This window comes from Hemitrygon akajei, chromosome 4 (genome assembly GCF_048418815.1).
Source record: "Hemitrygon akajei chromosome 4, sHemAka1.3, whole genome shotgun sequence".
Classification (NCBI taxonomy): domain Eukaryota; kingdom Metazoa; phylum Chordata; class Chondrichthyes; order Myliobatiformes; family Dasyatidae; genus Hemitrygon; species Hemitrygon akajei.
The window spans coordinates 124,065,544-124,082,689 of record NC_133127.1 but is presented as its reverse complement, the minus strand read 5'-3'; the positions used below and the strand labels follow the sequence as shown (position 1 = coordinate 124,082,689).

The window sequence follows — 17,146 nt, the reverse complement described above, 5'->3', positions numbered from 1 at the left end:
CATTATGGTCTGAAGGCCTGTCACACGCACCTCGTATCTCTGGTGTCACAGAAATGGCTGTATACTCCCTGTGAATAATCTTGTTTTGCCTTCCTGATGGTGCGGGAAGGTGCAGCTCTTGCTGACCTGACAACTGACTTATCCTTCGATCTGCAGGCAGCATCCAGCTCTCTCAGCCGTACCCTGACCTCTGTTGTCAACCATGGCTTCTCATATATAATGCCTATAAAAAGTATTCACCCCCCCCCCCCCCTTTGAGGTTTTCATATTTTATTGTTTTACAACATTGAATAGATTTAGTTTGGCTTTTTTTGATACTGATCAATAGAAAAAGACCCTTTCATGTCAAAGTGAAAACAGATTTCTACAAAGTGAACTAACTTAATTACAAATATAAAAGTAGATTACTGAAGTATTCACCCCCTTCAAGTCAGTATTTACAAATGCACCTTTGGCAGAAATTACAGCCTTGAGTCTGTGTGGATAAGTCTCTATCAGTTTTGCACGTCTGGTCACTGCAATTTTTGCTCATTCCTCTTCACAATACTGCTCAAGCTCTGTCAGATTGTATGGGGATCATGAGTGAACAGCCCTTTTCAAGTCCAGCCACAAATTCTCAATTGGATTGAGGTCTGGACTTTGACTTGGGCACTTCAGGACATTCACTTTGTTGCTTTTAAGCCATTCCTGTGTAGCTTTGGCTTTATTTTTGGGGTCATTGTCTTGCTGGAAAACAAATCTCCCAAGTCACAGTTCTCTTGCAGACTGCATCAGGTTTTCCTCCAGGATTCCCCTGTATTTTGCTGCATTCATTTTACCCTCTACCTTCACAAGCCTTCCAGGGCCTGCTGTAGTGAAGCATCCCCACAGCATGATGCAGCCACCATCATGTCTCATGGTAGGGATGGTGTGTTTTTGATGATGTGCAGAGTTTGGCTTATGCCAAACATAGTGCTTAGTTTGATGGCCAAAAAGCTCAATTTTGGTTTCACCAGACCATAGAACCTTCTTCCAGCTGACTTCAGAATCTCCCACATGCCTTCTGGCAAACTCGAGCCGAGATTTCATATGAGTTTTTTTCAACAGTGGCTTGCTCTTGGCCATTCCACCATAAATCTGCAACTGGTGAATCAGCAACACAACAGTTGTTGTATGCCGAGACTCTCCCATCTCAGCCTCTGGAGCTTGTAACTCCTCCAGACTTGTCATAGGTCTCTCGGTGGCCTCTCTCACAAGTCCCCTTCTTGCATGGCCACTCAGTTTTTGAGGCCGTCATGCTCTAGGCAGATTTACAGTTGTTCCATATTCTTTCCATTTCTTGATGATTGGCTTAAACATACTCCAAGGGATATTCAGTGACATGGAAATTTTCTTTTATCCATCTCTTGACTTGTGCTTTTCAATAACCTTTTTGTGGTGCTGCTCTGAGTGTTCTTTTGTCTTCATGGTATAGCTTTTGCCAGGATACTGACTCACCAGCAGTCAGATACAGGTGTATTTTTACTGCAATCAATTGAAACACCTTGTCTGCACACAGATCTCCAAAAACAGATCTCCATTTAACTAAAGTAAATTGGCTGCACCAGTGATGATTTGGTGTCATTTTAAAGGGGGGGGGGGGGGAATACTTTGCAATCAATTATTTTCTATTTTATATATATATAATTAATTTAGATCACATTGTAGAGTTGTTTTCACTTGGACACAAAATAGCTTTTTTCTGTTGATCAGTGTCAAAAAAGCCAAATTAAATCCACTGTGATACAATGCCATGAAACAATAAAACACAAAAACTTTCAAGGTGAGTGAATACATATAATAGGCTCTGTAGATGTGCTTAATAACAATGATGTCCTCACTGCATTTATCTAAACAGCCAGTCACAGATCCGTTTATTCATCAATGTTAATGTGATGGTCAGAGGTAGCCACCTTCCTGAACATTGTTTTCAAAACAGTCCTACCATGTTGAGGTCACTCCTTCTGGTCAGGTCTTGATCTCCCTTTGAACTGGTTTGAGTTGTTTAATCAGAGGTCGGTATGCAGTAGTTTGAATATAGATAAGTGGTCAGAGAATCTGAGGTGAGTGCGGGGTGCAGCTATGTAAGTACCAGAGATGTTTAGAAAACCAGGTCTAATGTGCTCTCACCTCTGATAGCAAAGTCAATATGCTGATCAAATTTAGGCAGGACTGTTTTTAAGTTAGCAATGGTTGAAGTCATTCACAACAATAAAGAAACCATCGGGGTGTGTGGGTTGCAGGTCACTGACGGTACCGCAGAACTCACACAGCACTTCCCCAGCATTAGCATTGGTTGAAGAGGGGTGGGGGGTCATATATACAGTCACCATCATAACAGTGAACTCTCTTGGTAAATAGAAGGGACTGCACTTCACCATTAAGAACTCTACCAGGGGTGAACAGTGGGTTCTCATTGCCAAAGTGTTCACACACCAGTTCTTATTAACGTAGATATATATACACCTTTCCAATCATGAAAACAAAGCATGCTGCATGGAAATGCAATCTTATGTCATGAGATGTGTCCCTGCTTTAATTGACTTTGAGCTGATCTGAGGGAAATTTTGCCTTAGAAGTGGATGGGTAATTGTACAGCTGAAGTATTTTAATAATGATACTAATCCTGGTGAGACCATCATTTGGATGAAGTGTTCACAGTACTTTAAGAATCTTTTGGATGAGGATATTTAATAAATATAGGAATCTGCTTAGAAATATAAGTTTATAGCAAGTGTTTAAGTGTCAGTCATTATTATGCAGCTTTAGCAAATTTCTTTGCATTTTATTTGGTAATATAATGAACATCAGTTTCCTATTGTCACTAATAAATATTTCTGTTTTCTTAATCCATACATTGCATGCATTGTATCTCAAGTTGGTTAATGGCACTTCACAATCTTTCTTTCATTGCATATCCAATGCCAGACTCTTAAGCTCAAGGTACTAATTCCTGTTCAATTTAGGGAATTCATATTTGTAAACTATATTTGTGAGACCTTTCTCCATGAACCTTATTGATTCTCCAGGTGATTTGGTCAAATCACTCGACCCCATGTACCTGTGCCTTAATAAGGCCATTGCAACTCTTACTGTAAGGGCCATTTTATCCAGGTGGTGGCCAATATTTTTCTCCTAAAGTTTGTGGACTTTGGTACTTGTTTAAAGTGCAATACTCTGATGTTTTACTATTTTTTTATTCAGGGAAGGACTGGTTCTTGCCAGAATGGCATTAGTATGTACCACAATATACAAAACATCAAGATGCATGCTATCTTCTACACAGCTTGTTTTGGCATTCTGAAGGTTTCTGACACTTAAGAAGAAATATTTATAGCTTTATTGATAATTGCTGAAGGCCAGTTTATATGAGCATTCTCTTTCGGGACCAATGACTAACCAAGGTTGAATACAGAGAAGCAAGCACTTATTGCTTAAGTATTCCACTTCAGACCGATTGTATCACCATTTATTGGGGATGGCCTGAATTTAAATGCATTGTGTACCTCATGGCATGTTGCTGCCACTACACATATTGTTCAGGACGAGTTCCTAGTGGCTAAAAAAACCATAAGATAAGGTTTCAAATTTTAATGCTGGTTTATTGATGGAAACTATCCTTTTTCAAACTCTGCTTCCAGTCCTCCAAACCAGTACAAAAACAGGCTCCCCAGCCACGTTTGACAAACTAAAGGTATTGTACACCTTTCAGTGTTGTATGTTAGTAAACAAGTTTAAACAGGCAGGACTCCATCCAGACAATGCCAAAGAAGTTTACATATACCTCATGTCAGCCAAGCAGAAATATGCTAATTTCTGTTTTGCTTGGAGAATATAGTGAAGCAAATGTTTTGATAACCAACAGAATTTAGTTCTATGAAGTCAGCTATAAATGATTTGTTTTACAGAGACAGATATATTGTGTCTCTGGGAGCCTTTTGATCTTTACAGCATTTAAAATCATACAACTTTAGGGTAAATGTTGTTATGTGTACTGGTGTGTTTGTTTATACCCACATTTTAGTCGCAGTGTACTTTAACCGTTTAACCTGTTATTTCACACCTTCACCATTTCTGAGCTCTAGGTTCTGTATCTTCAGTTAAAATTGATATATATTGTACATCAGTTATCATGTTTGCTTCTCCCTGGGCATTCCCAAATAGAAAATTATGGATTTTTCTCTTTCTGAAGCAATTCTTTGTATTTTTCTTTGCTGTTAACCTCTAATTTAGATTAGGCAATAAACACTTTGAAATTCCATTAGAATCAGATTACAGAAATATTTCTTTGGCCCTATTTCATTATTTGCTAGCCATCTGACCATTGAAAGCTTTTAGGAAAAAAAATCATCTTTGAAAGTGCCTCACTTTGATTCCTTGATTTTTTTTAGGCCATGCGAATTTTTGACCATTACTGTAAAATAAATTGTAACTTGTTTTGTAGTATTCAGATTCAGATATGTCAACTTGGAAGCTCTATTGCATGAGAATGTGTGCATACTTCCAAGAATTATTTTCTGGTCCACCATAAACTAACCATGTCTTTGAAAAGTAGTTTGCTGTTGGATGCTTTTGGGTGATATCAATTGGCACGGAGCACACAGTTGACACCATTTTCTGTCATTTCCAAGCTTTGAATAAAAGAACAGTAAACAATAGTGGAGACCTGAGTTAATGAGAGTTGTTGAAGAGCCAAGCTGTAAAGATATCCCTTCATTCCTCAAGAACTTTCTGAGACAATTTTCTGTTTTATTTCAGGGTCGAGGAAAAGGAGTTGGAAGGGGAATTGAGAACCATTGGCTGTTTTGTAATCATGTGACATCAGTGAATGCAATTTTTTGATCTTAATATTCTGTAATATAATCAATTGCATGACTGACATTACAAAGTTTTTCATTTTTTATGAGATGTGGGTTTATTCACTGATTTAGATCATACACAGGACTCCAAGATAACATCTAGTTATTAGCAATATACACAGTCTGCTCAGCAAGTGTAGAATTTAATCATTTTTGGAACATATATTTTAAGCTTTTTTTCATCAAAAACAGGGACACCAGTTTAATATTTAATCATGATTCCAGCAGTTTTTTTCAGTTGAGATACTTTCAGTAAGAATATATTTTTATCTGATCTGCTAAACAAGGGCTGCAATTTGTTGGCAACCAGATAACCGATTTTGACAGTTGTAATACCTCACACTTCTCACTGGAGCCACTTGTGTAATTACAAAGAGGTGTCCCGTGATACAGACAGCTCACCATATTTCTGTGGCTTTAATGAGTGCAAAAGCTAGTAGCATTGATGTTAGTAATTGGTTTAATTCTTTGTCCTTGTTTTCCAGATAGATCACATTAAAACACATCCATTTAACAATAGCAGTTGAGTTATTCCATACAACATATGCTTTTCTCACCAATTGCCCAGTGTAGCTCAGAGCCCTATGGGATGACAAGGACTTATAAACGGAGAGCATCAGCTCAAGGGGGGGTTGCGGCTGGGGAAGTCAGGACCTCTTTCAGGCTTCATTCAATTACATTCCAAGTCAACAAACCTTGATAGCAAACTCCCTCTCGACTACTTCTCTGATTAATGTTGCTTGATGCCAAAATAATGTAATTAGGTAATAATGAGTGGGTGTATGTTATGTTGGCTATCAGGACTAGCTGTCGACCTTAGTGACTTCTACTCAAATTAGAAAAGAAATAGCTTGAAAGTATGTCTTAATGATGCGGTGAAAATACATAACTTTTTTTAAAAATTTGTTTTTAATTATAAAATGTTTTATTAAGCTGATATAGGTTTAATGGGAAGCTCTTCAGAGAAAATGGATGTTGAAATAATTAAGTAATGAATAAGCAGCAAAGTGACTAAACAGTGTCACCGATGAGCTTTTAGCTCCAGTTGGTTCTCTTAAGTCATATCTAACGCGAGTGTTAATAAGCAGGGTTATTGTTCTTTTTAGCTATCAAGTTGGGTTAACTTCACATTGTTCAATCTTAAAGAAACCTGCAGCGCACACAAAAAAACTCAACAATGTAGAAACATTTCAAAATATGGAGACAATTTAAAAATAAAACTGATAAGTACACATTTGTTCTTTAGTCACCATAATTTGAACAGTTGATATACTTGAAGGGTTACTTTGATGTATACATTACAGGCTTGTTAAACAGAATCTGCTTGTGTACACTGCTTCCCACATTCCAAAGGGAAAAAGGGGAAAATAGTGAAATTAAACTCATAGAGTTCGACAGCTACTAAGGCAACATTTGCCAAATACAGTATAAGCCCAAATATTTTGCAACACAACTATATATTAATTTAATAAAATACACAATATAGCTCTTAGTACAATGAACAAATTTGGCTCATATGCACTGATATTGCAATAAATCAATTGAAAAGCTAGATTCGGTGTAAACACTCCATGATTTTTACATTTGCACACTGATGTTTTGTTTTGTTAGTACTTTACTGGTATTCCCTTTAACGAGTCATTTTAGTGTCCATTTTGAATGCAACATAAATATCTACAAACATGGAATAGTGTTTCTTCTTACACAACATATTTATTGTCGGACAATAATATGTCAACATTATGACAGCTAAAATGCAGAGGAGGAATTCAAACAGCTGGACACTAAACTGTCACTCTTTGGTAGTACTGCTTGGGGAATACCCTTTTGTACTTGTTTTGTATTAGGTTTGAGAGTATGGGGCAAACTTTTTCCCTCTGCAGGACCCATTTTTGAGAAATATTTCAAAGTGGGTTTGTACAAATGACCTGTATGTGCATTGAGGATAATGATCCATAATGTAATGCTGAATGAGGTGACAATCAATGACGCACTGTTCACTGCAGATAAATCTAGTTCATAAGGACACCTACATCAGCCAACAATAACTGTACACGCTGAATTAGACTCAATGTTTTCTGCAAAGCTGATACCTGCTTCTTATCAATGCTGCCCTTGATTATTTTCTGTTGAACAATGATATTTCCTTATGTAGAGCTGTACTGACTGGTTAGCTCACCAGCACGTCCATTCTCCACTTTAGTCTAAGGAAGGGCACATTTTGAGATTGTCAAAATTCAATTCAGTGAATGAAACACATCAATTATCATAATTATCCTGGTGAAAACACAAGTAGTCTGCTTCCTAAGACACACAAAAATAACAATGGTAAGTGCACAATGGGCACTTTGAATGCTAGCTCACAGAATTAACAGCATATTTTCTTGTATTCTGCCAATTAATTCTTCATTTGAAAAAAACATTGCTGCCTTAAAACTTGAGTGTTTGTCCTATAGAAGAAAGGTAATCAACTGTCACTGAATAAGCTGAATTTATTTCCTCACAGTTGAAGGGTCACTTCCTCGACAATCTTGTAAAAGCTTGTCGATTTCTCGAACTACCTGCTCAGCATCCACTCCATCCCGTCCTTGGTCCCGTGTTGAGGGTTCGTACTGATCCAATACAGTGTCCACCTCATTGAATTCCCGGCCAACTCTGGAATGCACATCTGCAAAGACTGTAGCCACTGCTTCAGGTGTAATAAAATGGCTGTCACGTCGTTTATCAGGTGATGGGTAGTGGCTGTCAGATGTTAAGTATTGGCTGCTTGACTCTGCTGATGTGTCGGCCATTTTTGGCTTCACCTCAAATCCACCCAGGGATTGTTTACTTGATCTGTTACTGCCTGCAACTGAAGTCTTGTCTGGACTGCTTGCAGCCGATGAGACCTCTTGCAAGAGAGGACTAAGAGCACGCTTAGCTTTTAAATAGGGTTTTACATTTGCAACAAGAATAGTGTGCTCTCGCTTGTCTTTCCCAAAAGTACAAAAAGTTTTTTTCCCCGCGGGAATTGTGTTTTCTTGAGATTCAGATTCAACTGCAGTCTCTACTGCTGGTACAAAAAGATTCCGGCGATAATCTGAACATTCACCTTGATTTGGAGCAGGGAATTGAGGCATCCAACACTTATCTGAATGACCCAAGACACGGCATTCATCTGTACAATTGACACAGTCCTCCTTCTCTGTAATAAAAACAAAACCTTTTACACCTTAAGAACAAATTACTTTAGCCAGCAGAACACTCACATTAACAACCAAAGCCTATAATTAGAGTCCAATTAGCTGTTCTAGGTAGCAGCAATCAGGAACAGTGAGGATAGAGAAAGTGTCTCTTCCAAACAATCAGAAGGCAAAGGCTATAATAACTCAGATGTAAATTATATTAATTATAAGGGGTGAATGTTTCTTTCATGTGCACATACTTAATACCTGTTGTTCAATATCTCCTTTGGCTGAGTAAAGATCAATTTAAGCATCAAATATAAACATATCTACTACAATACACTATATTAAAATCATTTCCAACATATGCAAATTTATTAGAAAATAACTTTCAAATTAACATTCATTTGCAGTACTTTTTCTATTTTGTTTTAAAATCATTTTCATTTTCATTATCCTCCCCAGTTTTTATAAGTTCATTGCTTTATTGTTTAATGACTTATTCTTTAATGAATTATAAAAGCTATATTGAGGGACAAATACCTATATCTATATATATTATTCAGTAGAGTTGTTAATATTCTACCATGATGTCAAACTTTATTACTACTGCGTTAGAGAGAATTAACTTGCATTTATATAGGATCTTACATGAGATCAGGATATTCCAAAGGGATTCATGGATATTCTTCAAAGAGATATTAACTGTGCCATGCAGTAAATTGTAACATAAGAAATGCAGCAAACAATGTGGACACAGAATGCCCCGTAAAGATGGATAAATAACCAAACAATATTTAACTGTACATTAATGCAAAGAAATTTGATCTGCTAGACATGAGCTACATTCAGTCCAAATACCAGTTAGATCACCTAATAAAACGTGGCCAAAAAAATTAAGGAAGTACAATTATATGCTAATATGATTTTTGTTGAGATTACACGTCAAGTGTGTAGCTGTTGCTTCAGCACAGCACTGAACAGTGGCTAGTGGGTCCCCATTTAAACACTTCAACACTGTAACAGTCAGGATAGCTGGCATGGAAGTGAAGGCATTTGTTTCTGGACATCACTACATAACTGACTAGTTCAAACAACTTCCATGCTGTAAATGATCCAAAGCGATAATGAGATGTGAACTGAGCAAATGGCCGGTGATTACCTTATACAAAAGACTCATACAGAGGCTGCAATCAGTGAACTCATTCAGTTTTCACAATGCTGACCAGAAAACTAGGCTACATCCACACTAGATCGGATAATTTTGAAAACGCCGGTTTTGCGTAAAAGTGATAGGCATCCACACTATGTGTTTTTAAAAATATCTCTGTCCACATTGAAATGGATATTTCAGCAAATCTCCTCCTACTGTGCATATGCAGGACACATCTACCGAAAACAAGCGACATGTTTGGTGTCGAATCTCGCCGTGAAAGACGGTGTGCGTTTGTCCAGTTACAGACTAGAAAAACCTAAACGACGGACAGCTGTTGGCTCTCGTGCAGGAGGACTTAAAAGTAGAAGAACAAATACTGAAGCATATGGAGGCAACCGACAGGGAGTTCACAGACAGTATGACCTGGCTGATGATGATTATTGAAAAACTGACTCATTCTGTTGCATTAATAAAGCACCTTGTTAAATGTGTAAAACAAGTCTGCATCGGTATTATCTTTTATTTCCATACAATGTTACATTAGGCTGTTACACATCTATTGTCAGAGAAGTACTTGCATAAACAGGTAAACCACCTTCATACAAGCAAGGACAGAAAACAGGGCAAAGTGTGTATACTTATTTATTCAGTAAGTTATGGGTCAAAGTATTTGGTGACTACATTTCTAACTTTTCTGGCTTCAGTCTTGTTGCTGTCTGTTCTGAAATTGTTTGGTTGCATTCAAGAAAACAATGAAATGGCGCGCTGCCGCCTGACAGCGTTTTCAGATTTCTCCAGTTACCCTGTCCACACTGATCTGCCCAAGCAGCATTTTCAAAATTACACATCCTGGAAAGCGTTTCTGAAAAGCTCTAGTTTCAGGGGACCAAAAAGCCATTTTAGTGTGGACGGAGGGTAAAAATGAAGAGAAAAAGCTTCGGTTATGGATTTATCCAGTGTAGTGTGGACGTAGCCTTGAGGCTGTCAGATGTCGCAAGTAAAGTTGTGATGAGACAATACAGATTCTTTATTAATTGTTATCTCATTTTCAACTCCTGCACATGCTCCTAGTATTATTTTCTCTGTGAGTTCTTGGTGTTAAGAGTGCAATTTGGGGTTAGTGCATATAGCAAATCACTTCAGCAACTGACTTCAGCCAGCAGTCTTTAGATCTAACATGAACTGTGGATTAAATCTAAAATGTAGCGCTGAACAATGGGATCCTAAGAACTGTAAACCACAGTTAATTGCAAGACCAGACAATGCTGATATAAATTCATTTAGATGTCCGGTGGTGCAAAGCGGGAGGTGTGAAGGTTGTGTGTAGATCAAAGGAAGCATTGTGGATACATTGCAAATATGGAATTATCCTTTGATCTTTAGCACATAAAATGTCATGTACTGTTGGGTCAGGCAGACTTTCTTCCTCTGAAAGGGCCTCCATATGACACCTGCTCTATCTCATTTTGTTGAATAAAGAGACTGCCTCACATCTACCAGTACTTCTCCCCAGTGACTTTGTTCACACGACAACAGTTGATCACAATCAAAAGCTCTAATTACTGATCACAGTGTGTAAATGAGAGCTGTTTGACTTGTGAGGCCACTAAGTACACCACTCTAAAGAGCAAACATCAGCTGTGGCAAAGTGGATTACCTGAACTAATTTTATGATGATTATGGAAGTGATTCCTAGTGCAATGTACCCCAGATAAAACTATATTTACATGCAATTAGTCTATAAGAATGTATACATAAACATCTAGTTTTGATGTTTAAGATATCCAGTAGGAAATGGTTCTTCTGTAAGCATTATAGGATTTCCAATTTTATCTTTTGGTCTGTCATGCTATGAAGTAAACTCTTCACTTTAGGGATACCAAGAACTATAGGGCAAGAGCTGTAGCTCTGCTGGCTGAGCATAACCAGCAGAAGAATTTGCCATATTTTCAGGTCACAGTGGGCTGCAATGAGATTGTTGATCTCAGTATGTAAACTCCACTTAGAGAGAAGGATGCAAAGGCTGGAGCTAAAGAAGCAAAAGGTCCAAAGCACCAACAGCTTCAGACTTGCAGAACAGCACCTGCCATGTTGGGGGCCAGCTAATTTTGAAAATGTGCAAATGGTGTAGTAGTATATTCAACAAAGGGCCTTACAGGTATTACATGAGGAAAAGAGAGTTTTTTTATGAGCACTGTAAAAGAATAAAGAATGGGATCTCTCCTGTTCTGGAATCGATAATTTCTGGGATTGCTCCAATTCAAGAGTCTGAGCACATCATTAACATTTTAGTGCAGTAGTAGGGAGTGCAGTACTGTTGGAGTTACCTTCTTTCAATAAATTTCAGGTTAGTAATAATAATGCCCCGAGTTGCAGTATCAACATATCAAATTGACAGTGGCAGCAGGGCTTGTAATATGGCTCAGGGGCAGGATACTGTTCCTTACGTACTCTGCTAGTAGCCACAGAATTGTGGCGAAGTGACCATATGGAAGAAAGACAAGTAGAAGTAGAGTAAAAACCTGGAAGCGATATATTCCAGATTATTTGCGGCACATATTTGAAATATTTACTTAGAAATTTCTGTGTTCTTGTGCTGAGTAACAAGTGAGGAAATGCCAGCAGGTACAAGAGGAAAGGAAAAAGAAACACAACTTTAAAGTACAAATGCTAATGACTTAAATAGAGAGCAAATTATTTTTTCCATACAAAGTATCCAGCCTTTGAGATTAAGTTTACCAGCTCTTTTATTAATGTAAGTAAATTCCCATTCCAGCAGGTTTTCAATAGGGTTTCACTTAATCTCCCCCTTTAATGACATAGATAAGTAGCTTTAGTAACTAATGAGGAGAGTTTGGTCAAGCCTGATGTTTACCTCCTCAATCTTTGTTGAAGTGTTCCTCACTCACACTTTTTTAAAATCCTTGTTATTACTTTGTGACTGCACTATCCACAGAAGAAAGAACTTGCAGCAAAGAAAGGGACACTCACTTTCACTGATTTAACAGGGGGATGTTCTTCTAGTCTTCACTCACCACCCCATGAGCCTCTGCATTCAACACAGCATTCTTTGCAACTGCCGCCATCTTCAGCAGTATCCTACCAACAAACCCATCTTTACTGCCTCCCAATTTTCTGCTTTATTTATATTATTTATTTATTGAAACTCAGCACAGCCCAGCAACCCTCTGATTTAATCCTAGCCTCATCAGGGGGCAATTTACAATGACCAATTAACCTACCAACCAGTACTTCTTTGAACTGTGAGAGGAAACTGCATCACCCAGAGAAACTGGGGAGAACGTACAAACTCTTTACAGGCAGCGGCGTGAATTGAACCCGATCGCCTGTACTGTAAAGCGTTGTACACTACTGGACCACTCCAAGAATGAGTAAAGGAAGTCAACGAGCCAAGCATTGCTCTCTCTGTGATTCCCTTTTCCATTCATCCCTCCCCACTAATCTCTCTCCTGGCACATACTACTGTAAGCAACTTGAAAGCTATACTTGACCATTCACCTGCAAATCTGTTGAGGTCATCTACTGTATCCGGTGCTCCCAATATGGACTCATTCGTAATGGCAAAACCCCTACATAATTTGGGGGACTACTTTGTTGAGTTCCATCTCCCAAGAGCAAAACTTCCCAGTGGCCAACCATTTTATTCCCATTCCCATTCTAACATGTTGGTCCAATGGCCTCCTTTCTCTCCCCACCACCTTTCTATTCTGGAGTTTTCTCCCTTCCTTTACAGACCTGATGAAAGATCTCAGCACGAAACGTTGACTGTTTATTCATTTCTACAGGGGCTGCCTGACCTGCTAAGTTTCTCCAGTATTTTGTGAGTGTGTCTCACTGTAAATGCCACTAACTGCATCTCAAAAGTAAGCACATGATGACGAATCACTAAGGAACAAGTGATGATTTATGAAATCTGGCCACTAACTCTTGTTAATTTCCACATATAAATATGTAAACTTTAAGGTGCCCTAATACTTGATGTTATTAATTTTAGGAACAGTCATATTTAAAGTACTTGTACTTTGTCTTCCTTTCCCTCAGAGGCCAGTTTCATAGAAGAATTTCAGTGATATCAATCTTGCACAAAAATATCCAAGTTACAAAGAATAAACAAAATAAAAATTGTTCCCAAAAATAGACTGGCTCAACCAGTAAGTTGCAGGAATACCCCAGAGACATCCTATTATGAGATATCACTGCTCTGCAGCGGTAATGCAGGGTAACCAGAAACAGGACCTCACCTTTAAATTTGTAAATTGTTTTACATTGGCCCAATGAATCTTTTGCCTGAGGGCCTGTCATGGGAAATTCAGTCACATACAAGGCCCCAGAAATCAAAGCTACTGGACATGCCTTGCTTGAAAAGGAAACTTGATAGGTCCAAGGAGTCCTGGGACAGTAAGATAGTTCAGGATTAGTAGAAGGGCTGGACTGGAGGTTGTTAGCTGGTGAATGCTGGAGTATTTTGGGTGAGGAGCTGGGAGCAGTCAGGATGGGGAAACATTGATTGGTGGAGATTGGGATTGGTGGTCAGGGATATGGAAATGGAAACAGGCATCAGAGTAACAGGTAGTACGCTTTGTGAGAAGGGATATGTTTTATTTGGGGAGACAAGATATGTGTTAATGAGATTAGCAGATCAGTAGATAATGAGATATGGGGTTTAGTTAGGAGATCAAGATACTGCTGGTGGCCACTTTTAACAGAATGTGTTGGGGGATTAGGGTTCACTGAGGCATGTCCTCTTTGAGAAACAACGAACTAGGCCTCATGACAACGTGAAGGCCTGCTTCTGTACTGTGGGCACCTTGCAAGTAGGAAAAGCATCATAACAGGTTATTCAGGACAGTGAAGTAGCAAAGCTCTGGGGAAGCAGTAATACCTATAATAGAATACATTAGTTAATTTTCACCTAATGTAAACCCTTAATCCCAGAGGTGTCAGTGTTTCATAGATGGACTTATTAAGTGTACTACATGTTGTAAAGAATGAAACAAGATAATCAATCTTTGGAAATCTGGCCAGAAATTACAAGGCAGTAATTCAATGAAGCACTTCTCATAATGTCATAAACTGCAAGGACAGTTTAAGGAGAACCCCAAGAAATGGATTAGTGCTTAACCTTGTTGCCATATATCAATCAAAGGAGGACAGATTTGTGCAGCCTGTGTGTATTGAGCAATGCTCCTCTGCTGTAGTACATGCAACAGAGACGGTACCGTAGAGGTAGCAGGACAAAAACATATAGCTGAAAGCCTAGGCACCTTATTGATGCTGTATTAATGCCAAATTTTCTCCAGCAGTATATTGGAACATTACCTACACACTACAGAAATAGATAAATAAGAATTTAAAACTGTTTTCTTTAATCTTCTTCACTGTGACTTCTTTATTGATAGGGGAAAAAATGAAATTCAAGGGAAATTTAGTCCTTTCAATGGTAGGTAAAATTTTAAAATCATAAACCACAGAAGGACATTTGTTCCATTGTGGTTGTGCCAGCTCTTTGAAAGAGCAATCCAATTAATCTCACACTGCTGCAGCAACCCTCATACCCTTTAGTTGTCCTCCCATCAAGTACAATTAAGGAAATGGAGTTTAATGAATTAAAGTTGACTCTCTTGCAACTGTATTGAGTCACACTGTGACTTGCTAATTACTTCAAAGTCTGTATCAGGAGTTATATTTCACTTTTGACTCTCTGACTTTTGCAAACCTTAATGCAATCTGCACCTCTGAAATTATGATGTCTGTCTCCTGTAGTGTTACATACAGACCACTATCTATTGCCCAAACTGATCTGAAGTAAACTGTAAACAAGAGAAAATCTGCCAATGCTGGAAAATGCTGCCTGGCCTGCTGAGTTCCTCCAGCATTTTGTGTGTATTGAACTAAATTGCTTCTCCAATAGAGTATTGAGGGGCTGGGGAACTGATGAGAATATGAGGAAAATAAGTGAAAATCGGTTATTGGTGGTCAACACAGACTGAGTGGGCTGAAGGAACTGTTTCATCTGACTTTATGACTCTGAATTCAAGCCCTGAAATGCTAATAAATGAAGAAGAAATGTAATAGACTTCACTATCCAGCAAGCAGCACTAGAATAAACTGTAGCAGTTTATTAGTATAGTATTAATGTAACTGACTTAAAATTTCACACTAATTACAACTCACAAGTCAGCTGGTGGCGTAGTGAGATCAGCGCCGGGCTTGAGAACGGAGGTCCCTGAGTTCGATCCAGTGACAGACCGTTCCTGAGTACGCTCGCCATCCGTGGCGGGTTGATGTCGAGCTCGCAACTCAACCTCGTAAAGAAAAACACTGCCACCTCCAGTTTAAATTCCCACGTGGAATATTGTGGAGGATCAAATACCCAACCCCACAAGCTCATGAAACTTACACTTCTTCATTTTATCAACCTTGGCAGGGACTTCCATTGTATCTCTGACAAATGTAATATTGAAATCCAAGAATTTCTAAGAGACTTCCTTTCCAGTCTTCCCTCTATTGAACTTTGGTTTCACCTATTATAAAGTTTATTTACTGTGCTCAGTTCTGGTCGCCTCACTACAGGAAGGATGTGGAAGCCATAGAAAGGGTGAAAAATGGTTTAACTACAGAACACCTCATAGGCCTGATTTTATTCTCATAAGTCAATGAAGATATTGTAAAAAAAAAATCACTCCCTACTTTGTACATAGTTTTCTTATTTTGATTGTTCTTTCTCTCCTCTCTATAAGTGTATACGTCAGATAATTATTATGTGGAGATTTGTGACAAATACAATTATATGATATATATGTACAGTATGAAATACATCTTATGGAAATGTCTGCTTGATGATAAACTTCAATAAAAAATAAATTACAAAAAAAAGAAAGGGTGCAGAGGAGATTTACAAGGATGTTGCCTGGATTGGGAAGCATGCCTTATGAAAACAGGTTGAGTGAACTCGGCCATTTCTCCTTGGAGCGACGAAGGATGAGAGGTGACCTACCTGATAGAGGTGTATAAGATGATGAGAGGCATTGATCGTGTGGATAGTCAGCGAGGCTTTTTCCCAAGGCTGAAATGGTTGCCACAAGAGGACACAGGGTTAAGGTGCTGGGGAGTAGGTACAGAGGAGATGTCTGGGGTAAGTTTTTTACTCCGAGAATGGTAAGTGCGTGGAATGGGCTGCTGGCAACGGTGGTGGAGGCGGATACGATAGGGTCTTTTAAGAGACTTTTGGATAGGTACATGGAGTTTAGAAAAATAGAAGGCTATAGGTAAGCCTAGCAATTTCTAAGGTAGGGACATGTTCGGCACAACTTTGTGGGTCGAAGGGCCTGTATCATGCTGTAGGTTTTCTGTGTTTCTATGTCTATGTAATACTTAGCTGTCACCTAAATACCAGTGTCATGCCGAAGAAGACACAATCACAGGTGCAGGTTATTCAATATAATCATGAGTGATCATCTATCTCAATACTACTTCACCAGAACAGTTAATGAATTTTGTGTCTAGAAATTTAGCCAGCTTCTTAAAATTTCAGCAACTTCTCTACAGCTCCCTGTTTTCATGAATTCCACAGCTTCATCATTCTTTGTGAAGAAATTCTCCTCTCAATCCTATATTTCTTGTCCTGTATCCTGAGAGACCCCAGGTAAGGGAAACATCTACCTGCACGCAGTGTGTCACAATTTTTTAAGTTTCAATTAAATCAATCTCATTTTTCAAACAGGCTGGTGATTTTCTTCGAAGTGTTTGTAGTAGAGTACATTCCATCCCCTCTACAGGAAGATTTCCTGCATGCATGTTTTGAGACTGGAAGTACATTTTATCAGGAGTTATGGCCATATATATTGTAAATTTATACCACAACGACTTAACATTTCCTAGTTTTGTCTACTTTGAATGAAAAAGTATGAGTTGCTGAAGAATGAGGG

General features: G+C 38.5%; 1 protein-coding gene across 4 annotated transcripts in view; it reads right to left on the bottom strand.

The window, feature by feature from the left end:
- The window catches only part of LOC140726615 (protocadherin-17-like), a 304,136-nt gene that overhangs the window by 164,220 nt on the left and 122,770 nt on the right, over nt 1-17,146 (bottom strand). Inside the window, exon 4 of one of the 4 annotated variants that reach the window (XM_073043209.1) lies at nt 5,002-8,061. The exons of 2 other annotated variants lie outside the window; for them this stretch is intronic. In XM_073043209.1, coding sequence (XP_072899310.1) covers nt 7,370-8,061 — 692 coding nt within the window. In that variant the 3' untranslated portion in view covers nt 5,002-7,369. Of the gene's footprint in view, nt 1-5,001; nt 8,062-17,146 lie in introns of those variants that run through there. One more of the 4 variants, XM_073043215.1, reaches the window with a different exon arrangement.